The 11333-nt window shown below is 43.0% G+C and overlaps 1 protein-coding gene across 1 annotated transcript; it reads right to left on the reverse strand.

Moving 5' to 3' along the window:
* Positions 1–1243: 1243 nt before the first annotated feature.
* LOC120690376 (translation initiation factor eIF-2B subunit delta-like) lies at positions 1244–6483 on the reverse strand. The gene is made up of 7 exons (XM_039973011.1): positions 6026–6483; positions 4893–5033; positions 4313–4671; positions 2538–3282; positions 2359–2452; positions 2224–2278; positions 1244–1696 (listed from the first exon to the last, which is right to left on the reverse strand). Exons 1-7 carry the CDS (start codon positions 6405–6407, stop codon positions 1634–1636), a joined length of 1839 nt encoding a protein of 612 aa, XP_039828945.1. The 5' UTR covers positions 6408–6483; the 3' UTR covers positions 1244–1633.
* Positions 6484–11333: the final 4850 nt, after the last annotated feature.

Genomic DNA, 11333 nt, shown 5'->3' on the forward strand with positions numbered 1-11333 from the left:
TCCCAATGCATAGTTTTTTTTTTGATAAATCTCCCAATGCATAGTTGACGTTGCAGGGGGATGGACGGTGGGGTTGCTTTCATAAATGATAAACTGCTGGATTGAAATCTTAAAACTACTGTACTCCCTCAATTTTATTATAAAACATGCAGGCGTTTAAATATTTAAACATCATAATCCTTGACAACATTTTACCTAACCATATTACTTCTGTTGGAACGAAATATTCAAAAAAGAAATTAAAAACGCCTCCTAGATCGAGCCTGAAATCTAGAAGGATTTTTAGAGGATGCGCCATCGCCAATCACGTCTACCATTCAGGGTTCGGGGATTTTTAGTTCCGGGCTTAGAAGGGTGGCGAATGCAGCAGACTCGACGCCAGACATACGCATACGACAGACATGGCTGACGGCATTGGCCTTGTTTGTTTTCTTTAGAATTCTCTAGCGCACGCGAGTCGAGAAAAAATTTACATGCATAGAGTACTAAATAAAATTTATTTGCAAAATCTTTTCAGAAATGAGTGTAACTTTTTACGACGAATCTAATGACGGTAATTAATCAATGATTAACTATAATGATGCTATAGTAATCTTTCTCTAAATACATGACCAAAGATCTCATTAGATTCTTCAGGGTTCCCAACGCAGGAGTTCTAGAGTTGGTTTTGTAAACTGGCTTAGTTTGACTTAGTTTACAGAATGCAAAACATATCAGGCGCTAGTCAGTCGCGTCAGCAGAGTGCACCACTTCCTCGGCGTCAAAGGTCAAACTCAAAGACAGCAGTTCAGTAAAAAGATCAAAGGCTGTTTTTAGATGTGAAAAATTTGCGAAAAGCAAAGCTGAAAAGCACTATAACACTTTTCATTTGTATACAGTAAATATTATCCTACTATAAGTTAGGTTAACTAGGCTCAAAAGATTCATCTCGCAACGTACATCCAAACTATGCAATAAATTATTTTGTTTACCCACATTTAGTATTCCATATATATGTTATTTGTTATATTTAATATTTCGATGTGACGGAAAATTTGGAAAGTTTGGTGAAACTAAACACAGCCAAAGGCGATTTCTGCTGCATACCAGCTCACTGGAGCGCTTGTCCTCAAAATAATAACAAAGTACAATTTGTACGAACATCGCCCGTAACGGATGAGTGTACAAAACTATACCACCACACTTGGAAGCAGCAAGCAGCATTATCACTTTCAGATTTCGAAAGCACATTACAAATACAAACTAGCAACCAACATTATGCAGCTGAGACCATGTCAAAGTGCACAATACAGCGTTCTCCATGGTTGGAGTTGGCATTTCCGTTGAAATAATTGGCGAACGTATGGATGTTTGCTACCATGAAGAAAATTTTGGGAAATAATACTCAAAGATGGCATTCATCAACTCAGCAATGTAAGAGGGCCAGTATCATCCCATGGGTGTCAGAGTGCGGCCTTCATGGAGTTACAAGTTAAACAGGTGATCGCAAAACTGGATGAACCATCTCATGGTAAACAAGGCAACAAGAGCAAACAAAAATCCTCTCAGGCTGACAGTGTGAGACATTATCACAAGTCGCCATTAGGCAATAAGGGCCACCAAAAATGCTATCATACTGCAGACTGCAGTGAATTTATATCCACAACTGCTCCTTGCGGTATTCTCTCACAATGACTGGTACACTGGTGGGTGGAAGCTGCAACAGCAAAACAGCCCCATTAATCAAATTGAACTAATGATTAATGACAGACATGCCATCTAGCTGTCGCAGTTTGGAATTGCACGGCCTCTTACAACTTCAGATTAAATTGGTGCTACAAAACACAATCATCTAAACTAATTTAATGGCAAAAAATTAGTTGATTCTACTTAAGTTTCAAGTTGTTTCCATAAAAACTGTATAGTGTCACAATTGCATGTTAAAGACACAACACTATAGAGAAGATGCTGGATGCACAAATGTACTGGTTAATCTGAATGTAACCTATGTATACAGAACCCTGGTACCCTACTAAGAAGTAAGAACTCATTGAAGCTAATCAAACTGTTTGCATGGTTGAATAGATTCAAGATACACTGATTAAAAATGATATGCATTCTATTGTTAATAACTAGAGCTTCAGTAACAAGATGCATTCTGTTGAAAAGATACCTTTACCAGTCTGTTGGATATTATAAAACTAATTAATTAGAAGACTGATTATAGCGAGAAGCATATCTTACCATTCCATAGTCTGTTATGATCATCGACACATAGTCATGAGGTGTTGCATCGTACCTATTAGATATACACAATTACTTCCATCGAAGGGAATATTACCAGAAGAAATGGTGGATATACGGAATTCAGAAACATACGTAAGATTTAGAAGTTGGAGATTTGCATTGTCTGCCCAATTCTTAAGATGGTCCTCTGCCTTCCCAGGAACTTTCAAAATGACATCTGGGTCACCTGAGTAAGAAAACTCATGTCAATTAGTTCTTAGGCCCGATCTGAAAAATATGCTTGCAATGAATAAACAAGAAAATATCCATACCAAGCTCATTAGCACATATAGAATCAAGTTGCACTCTCTCATGAAATTTGTATGCCTCACAACAAACGAGAACTGGAACTCCAAAGGCATGTGCAACCATAGCCACAGATGCTGTTCCAACTCTAGAATAAACTGTTCCATTTGACAATATTGAGGAGGCACCCAAGAAGACTCTGGTAACTTCATGCATGATGTATGAGATGGCATTTATGTGTGTATATGTGCAGTTGATGCCCTTTGCCACTAATCTTCGCAGTAATCCCTGCCCCTCAAGCTTTGGACGAGAATCTACTACTATAACACGAAATTTCCTCCCAAGCTCATGAGCATAATCCAAAATCATTTCAACAACCAATGACGATCCATATGTCAACAAGACATCATTGTCTCTGACCTTTGTGATGGCATGGCTGACAATAGCCTTATCTGCAAGAACTATCTTCTCATTGATAAAACGATCAATATCAGACTGAAGACTAGCTTTGGCTTCAGATTCTGACAATGTATGTGATAGCTTGGCAATCCTGTTCTTCAGAAACCTAATAGAATTGCCCATGCTAATTGAAAGAGGCCTACACTCAATCAGAAATGACACATAACTACTGATTTTTGCAGTAAGATCTCTGCTGAGAGTTTTATTTGGAGGTGTAGTGTAATCTTTTATTGCCTCTCTGAATGCAAGAAGCATTGCTATGCAACGATCATTGCCACCAGATACTTCACCAGACAAATATTGGAGCCCAACCTGAAACATAGTGCAGCCCAGATGAGTCGTTTAGGCTGATAGGCTCAACCAAAATGGTTAATAAATTAATTTTTGTAAGCTACTTCATTTACTTCTCAGAACAACCAATATCTAAGCAATAGTCCTTGCAAGGCTGCAGTCTAGATTTTCCTGACCTAAACTGTATCTTATGACCAGTGTTCAGCAATAAGTAAGCATCACCATACACCATTAAACATTAGGTAAAGTTGCAGTTCATAAAGTGCTCAACGATCTCATGAAACAAATTTGTGAGAATTCGACAATGTCCAACAAAAGGGATGCTCATATGGGAAATGCAATTCAGCTATTTACACCAAGGTTAGGTTTGTGCAAATCTCCTTTTCAAACAGTTCTCAAGAAAAATTAATACATGTGCATCAGGTGAAAAGTCATGAGTGCACTGTACCAAAAATAACATACAAGGCTTATCTTTTGCGCAAATAAAGGTTATCTTTAGTTTTTCTTTGTACAGAGGGCAGATGAACATGTTTATGCAAAATCTTTGGGTGTAAGTATTTAACGTGATCTAAATTTATGAACTTTTTTAATAAAAAATGAAGTGTATACACAAACACAATTTAGGTAATAGGTACACCAGAATGTAGAATAGAAGATTTGTAATTTGGCTCAGTTAATGGATAAACAAGCTGATGATGGCTTAGATTCAGCAAAGCACCGAATTTATTAGGACTAGGAGAGTATGGTGATTCAACAACTGATGTAATAAGACTGCAATGATTGCGTTATCCACAAACTATCCTCACATATGTAGAGTTCCAAAATTAATTGAGTATTTCCAAATTTTATATATTTCACAAAGATTTTTGTAAGTTGTAAACCAAATGCTGTGTCTTTTTACTTAGCTTCCTACACAGTGGTGATAAATGCATGAAGATTTTACGTGGGTGAAGAACAGGCCATCAATAAAATCCTACTTGAGATCTGGAATAGGAGCATTTTATACAGCGAATACATAGTGTATGAGTAGGTTTAAGAGCATAACATTTACCTTGTATACAGAAGGATGCATTGGTTCAAGTTGAAAGAATTTTGACTCGAGATCAGGAAGCTGAGTGCCATGCACATACTGGGGCAGATGCCTAAACAATTCAACCCTGTTTCGAGCTTCTGATTGGTTGACTACTGCACGTTTTTTTGCTTTCTCCACCTTATGCACATCATCAAACTGCATTCGGGGATGAGGGGCATCTAACTTTCTTTCTCTTTCTGGAAGGCGTTCAGTAACTTTCTTCTCAGAAGCAACTGTACTTGCAGCTTGGGGCACATCTTTCTTTTGAGCATTTTTTGCTGACTTGGTTTGCTTGGAAGTGACAGGACCAGCCACAAAAGCAGCGCCGGCAGACTTTCCTGATTTATTTGCAAATCCAAAGTAATCCAATAATCATGATAGGGACTAGGGAGCTATGCTTATTATATACGTACAAGATTCATAATAAAGTTGAACTTATTCATACATCCTCAACTGCCGAACACTATGACAGTAAACCCAAAAAGAAACAGTTGAAAAGGCTGAGAGGCTGTGTGCAATTCAAGCAGCACAACACAAAAGCCAATGACATGGTAATTACCTGCCTCCTTCGCAGCAGCTTTAGCAGCACGTTGAGCCTCCTGAATAGCACGCCTCTCTGCCTTTGAAGTCTTCTGCTTCTGTGGAATGGAGGCTGGCGCACCGACATTCCGTATTTCAGCCAAACCATGCTTGTTTTCTTCTGAAATAGACACAAGTGCACATATATACAAATAAAATAACCAAAGCAATGTTCTAAATAAATGTATGTAACTGTATTAAGCCAAAATAAACATATAAACAACAACAGCCCTACAACTCACTGATTTTCATTCAAACATGTGATAACCTTAATCTTAAACAACGACAGTTTTTCAATGATGTGGATGCTTCTAGGGCATCCCACTCAGCTTGAATGGTTAAGTCTGCATTTTTTTAAAAAAAAAAGACACATCTTTCTTCACCTGCTCCCTACTCCCTTCTCTTGACTGTCAAACCAAAGCCTGATTTGGCAAGGTGCAGTGAAATCCCCTGGCTCTATCACTGCCATGCCACCACACGCGAGACACTCAAACCTACATAAAGACTCTCAAACCTACTCAAGCTGCTGCTTCCTCTCTCTAGGCTCTAGCACCCAGCAATAGGAAGACCTATGGGAGAATCGGCAGAGAGAACAGATCAGAAGGTGCCCCTCATCATGTCACCATGGAGCAAGCAGCACCTCCATGCACGGTGGACTGCTACCTCCGCCACTGCCTCCCTCGGCATGGCTGTGGTGCAATCCCATTCAAATCATGCATGTAAATCATAAAGACTATTTCATTATTTTTGCGTTCTTTCAAAAGTATTTCAAGGATTGGCATTCCTTATGAAGACTATATATAAAGCTATAAACTATTTGTGTGAACATTAATGTCAGTTCATCAACCGTCTGTACATGATTCAGAGCTGAAAACTATACATCGAAAGTACCCAATTTCAGTGGGCCATTTGATATTACGTGCTTGCTTAGTTTACTGAATTACTGATGGCATGGTCATGTGCCTTGCTATTTTTCAGGTTAAATGAGAGGCTCATCGGTTTAACTTATTTTTCATGGCAGCATAAACTGTCCCCATTTTGTCGAGCAGTCCAATTTCCCCCAAAGCAATGGCAATCGCATCAGTTGTCATAAAGCAAGGCGCGAAAATTTACCTAGCTCCGCGGCAGAAGGTGCCCGGGACCAGGAGTCGGCGGCGGCGATCTCGGACGCGACGTCGAGACGCGCGGACGAACGCGCCGGCGCCGAGGTGGCGAGGACGGCGTCCGCCGCAGCGGGAGATGGCGAGCCGGGGGCCAGAAGGTCGGCGTGGCGCGGGGGAGGGATCATGACAGGGGAGAGCCGGCCGGGGGAGAGGTCGTCCGACGCCGGCGGCGACCCCGCGGCAGCCCCCTGCTTCGCCGACGGCGCCGGGACAGCGGCGGCCGGGGGGAGGGGCTCGGATGGGGCGGATGCGTCCGGGGTGAAGAATCCTACCTGGCGGATCTTGGGCTCCACGCCGCCAGACGAGGAGCGCGGCGGCCGGCGGAGATCCATGACCGCGGACAGCGAGGGTTTGGATTGGGGTTTGGGGTGGGACGCGAGACGAGAGAGACGAGCGAGCAAGAGCCAGTGCCGACTGCCGACTTGCCGAGAGGGTGGGGGCGGGGAACGGGGGCGGGTGGATCGGGCTTGGGAGGCCGGGCCGGGCTGGGCTGGGCGCGAGCGATCATCAGCGTGTTCGGATGGGCGTCTTTTTTATTTTTGTATTTTTCAAAAAAAATACATAAATATATTTTTGGTTTTAGATTTTACAGATCTATACCCCTACCGCCCAGCGGGCGGGGGGCGGCAGGGGGCCTACCGCCCGGCAGGGGGGCGGTAGGGACCTATATGTAAATAAAAATATTTTTTTGCGCAGAGGTCTTTGGCGGGATCCTGCCGCCCCCCTGCCGGGCGGCAGGCCCCCTGCCGCCCGGCAGGGGGGCGGCAGGCTCCCACCCCAAATATAAAACTCCGCCACTTCCCTCTGCGCCCTCATTTTCTGCCCACGAGATCCAGAGGGGGGAGAGGGAGAGAGAGGAGGGGTGAGGGAGGTAATTGCACCGGCGAAGCCCTGCCCACGGATTTTGCCCGACAGGGGGGCGGCAGGATCCCGCCAAGGACCTCTGCGCAAAAAAAATATTTTTATTTATATATAGGTCCCTACCGCCCCCTGCCGGGCGGTAGGGGTATAGATCTGTAAAATCTAAAACTAAAAATATATTTCTGTAAATTTTATTTTGAAAAATACAAAAATAAAAAAGACGCGTTCGGATGGAGCTCTTGCGGCTGGGCTGGAGGCTTGGTAGAGCTCTTGCAACATGAATTTTTGCAATGTTTCAACAATGACTTTGTATTATTTCACCTATGATATGTGATGACTTTACACTCAAAAATAAGATTTTGTGATGTTGCAGTGTTGCCACATGAATTTTCGCAATGTTGCAACATGAATTTTTGCAATGTTTCAACATAAATTTGTAGCCAGACAATAAGATCCATCACAAGGATGGCATGAGCCTTGGGTTTGGAGTGGGACATGCATGCGAAACGAGAGTGAGACCAGTAGCCAACAAAGAGCAGGCTCGTTTTTGGGCTTGTGTGGGCCGTGCAACCGCACAAAGCCCCTAAATTTGAAAGACCCTCGAAATACTAGGTATACATAAAGTATAATTACGTAGAGACTTTAATTTAGTTGATTGTTGGTCTAATTTGTGATAAAATGTGGCCTAAATTGCTCCTGGAATATGAATTGTGTAGGTGTATCACTTGCCACTTCCTTTCGCGCTTGCCAGCTGATGTCGCTTTGTATTCGTGATCCTGCCAAATAGGATTTAGTCCATTGTTTCGCATAGGGCCTCCGAATGTCGGTACGGCCCTGCAAAGAGAGTCGAGAGGATGGGAAGAATGATCAGTTCGCTTAGGATAAAGCTAGGTGCAAGTAAGTGATTATGCTGATGCTGAATTGATGATGATGGACCATCAGCAACTATAGTCCTTTGTTCATTATTTTATCGAAAAAAACCCTATTACCTCCCTCGCTATCGCTGAACTCCAGGTTTTCTGTTGGAGTAATGGGCTTGGCCCATTATTTCTAAAGCATTAAAAGAATTTAAAGCCCACTATTAATACTAGGGAATCAATGCTTAATTCCGTACCGGGAATTGAGGAGGATCTCAACCGACTTAAAAGGTGGACTTCGTGTACACCACTTGTGAAGTCGGTAAGAGGAGGATGGTGAACCACACGCGCGCGCGCGCTCGCTCGCCTCGCCGGGCCGTGGCCGAGACGAGGCGCGGCGCGGCGCGGCGCGGCCGGCCGGACGTGACGTGCAGGTGCAGGTGCCGGTGCCGGTGCCTGTGCCTGTGCGGTTGTAAGCATCTAGGCCCTCAAGGTATGTTTCGGTGATTAATGACAACCATTATTGTGACTAATGAGTTTGTGCAGCTTAATAGATCATTATCGCTCATTTAGTCATATGTCAAAAGAGGCCCCTCAATTTCGGTTATTCAAAAAGGCGATCTCGGTTTTCAACTTATATATGTCAAGGCTAAGGATCTTTCTAGTCCTAAGTGTCACAAGGTTGAGAAGGACACTTAGGTTAGTATAGGTTTTATAGTTTTGTAGTGATCGCACTATTAAGAGGGGTTAAGGCTAAGTAACTTGAGCATGGACATGGTCATTTGAAAATGGATGCACAATATGGTCACTCAGGTTTCTAGAAGTTCAAATAAGTGGTTCTCAAACTATATCTCAAGAATATTTGGATTTCATTCAAGACTCAAATCAGAAAAGACAAAATCAGAAAAAGTCTATACACCGGTTTAACCGACGCTCTCAATTTTCTATACGTCGGTTAAACGAAGTCAGCAGAGTCTGGACAAATTCAATACACCGGTTAAACCGACGTGTTTGAATTTAACGTCGGTGCATTAGTCCAGAGTTGGTTTTTCCAGGGCAATTCAAGTTCTATTCACCGGATTAACCGACGCTGTTTGAATCAAGACGTCGGTGCAATTGACCAGTGAGATGGTTTTCTCAAAGGAATTCAGAAGTTGTACTCACCGGTTAAACCGACGATAGGTTTGAATTAACGTCGGTGCAGTTGTCCAGAGACTTGGTTTTTCAGCTGATCAGTGGACAACTACACTCACCGGTTAAACCGATGATACGTCGGTCAATCTGCCCAAGTTGTAACGGCTAGTTTTCAGAAGTGGCAGTTTACATTCACCGGTTAAACCGACGATGACTATTGGAGGGACGTCGGATTAACCGGCGCTACGCAGTTTTCTGGCAGCTTTTCTCCAACGGCTCTATTTGTGTGAGCTGCCTATATATACCCCTCCAATGGGTCATTTCGCCCACTCTTGACACCAGGCAACATCCATACACTCATACTATAGTCAAGAGTCACCTTGAGCTTCATCATTCACATACTTGTGCATTCAATCAATCAAGAAGCAAGACTAAGGACTTGAGTAGAGAGAAGCTAGTGTGCATCCGTTCTTGGTGATCGGTTCTTGCTCAAGTGAAGGCCTTAGCTTGTTACTCTTGGTGATTGGCATCACCTAGGCGATCTTGGTGATCGAGGTGTTTCTCGCGGAGCTTGCCAAGGATTGTGGGAGCCCGGAGAAGAAGATTGTACGTGGCTTGATCTCCACCACACCGGGATGGTGAACGGAGACTCTTAGTGAGCGCCCTCATCTCGGTGACTTGGGAGGTGACAATACTCTTTGTGAGTGTCACAACGTGGATTATGGGTGTGTGCCAACACATCGATACCACGGAAAAAAAAATCCGGTCGTCTCTTGTCCACTCTCTTTATTCAAGTATTTTTTTTCATGCAATTTACTCATGTGCTTGACTTAGAGATCATAACTTAGCTCTACCTTGCTAGGCTTTACTTTGTTTTTATCTCTCTTAGCTTGTGTAGGTAGCTTAGTTATCCGGTTGGTGAATTGGTGCCCTACTAGCATTGCATAGGTTAAGGTTGCTTTACTTTGTTTTAGAAATTGAAAAAGGCCCAATTCACCCCCCCTCTTGGTCCATCGATCCTTACAATTGGTATCAGAGCCTCGTTGCTCATTTGGATCATTAGGCTTCACCGCCTAGAGCTATGGCCAAGATGGGTGGCTCGCCGCCTCACTTCGAGGGCAAGAACTTTGGTTATTGGAAAGTTCGCATGGCCGCATATCTTGATGCGATTGCCCCCGAAGTGTGGTTGGCCATTAAGACCGGGTTCACCGGAACTCCCACCACCGAACAATTAAAATGGAATGCCAAGGCTAGAAATGCAATTTTTGAAGCCATTAGTGAGGAAGTCTTTGCTAGAGTTAATGGCATGGACTTAGCAAGTGATATTTGGAAGGAGCTCATTGAAATTCATGAAGGCTCCACTAAAGTTCGTGAGCAAAAATATCACTTGTTTAGAGCTAAGTATGATTATTTTAAAATGCTAGCTCATGAAAATTGCAATGATATGTACTCTCGCTTGAATGTCATTGTCAAGGACATTAATGCACTTGAAATATCCAAAATTGACAGTGCCTCCATCAATCGCAAGATTCTCATGCTCCTCCCGAAGCCCAAGTATAACATCATCAATGATATGCTTCAAAAGGAGAATCTTGACACAATGGAAATAGGAGAACTTGTGGGCGAAATTCGCGCTCATGAGATGAGTATCCTTGGTATGTCCGAAGAGCCAACTTCAGGCAAATCAATTGCTCTAAAGACCAAGGCAAACAAAGCCCGCAAGCTCAAGATGATCAAGCAAGATTCAAACTCAAGCAATGAAGAAGATGATCATCATGAAAGCTCATCCGATGTTGAAGATGATGGAGAGCTTGCTCTCATGATGAGAAAGTTCACCCGTTTGAATGACAAGATCAACAAGAAGGGTTTCAACTTTGACTCAAAAAAGGGAATGTTCCGGCCAATGGATGTCAAGAACAAAATTTGCTATAATTGTGGAGAAAAAGGTCACATCCGTCCAAATTACCCCAAGCCGGACAAAAGAAATAAGGATAACAAGAGCAAGCATCGCCATGATTCAAGCGATGATGAAGAAGAAGAAAGGAAAAACAAAAACAAGAGAGTTGGGAAGAAAAAGAGCCATGACAAGAAAACCAAGCTCTTCCCAAAGAAGAAAGGGCACACCAAGAGAAGCTTCTTGGTGGAAAAACAAGAGTGGGTGACCGATGTCTCATCAAGCGAAGAGTCAAGTGATGAAGAAGACATAGTCACCATCGCCCTCACAAATGAAGAACCATCACTACCTCCACCTCCAATGTGCCTCATGGCCAAAGGTAACTCTAAGGTATGTGAGAGTGAAGATGATAGTGATGATGAGCTTGACCCTAATGAGTTTGCTAACCTCATTAATGAGTATACATCCGTCATCAAGAGGGAAAAGGGCAAAGTCAAGGTTCTTGAGAGCAC

This window comes from Panicum virgatum, chromosome 9N (assembly GCF_016808335.1).
Source record: "Panicum virgatum strain AP13 chromosome 9N, P.virgatum_v5, whole genome shotgun sequence".
Classification (NCBI taxonomy): Eukaryota; Viridiplantae; Streptophyta; class Magnoliopsida; order Poales; family Poaceae; genus Panicum; species Panicum virgatum.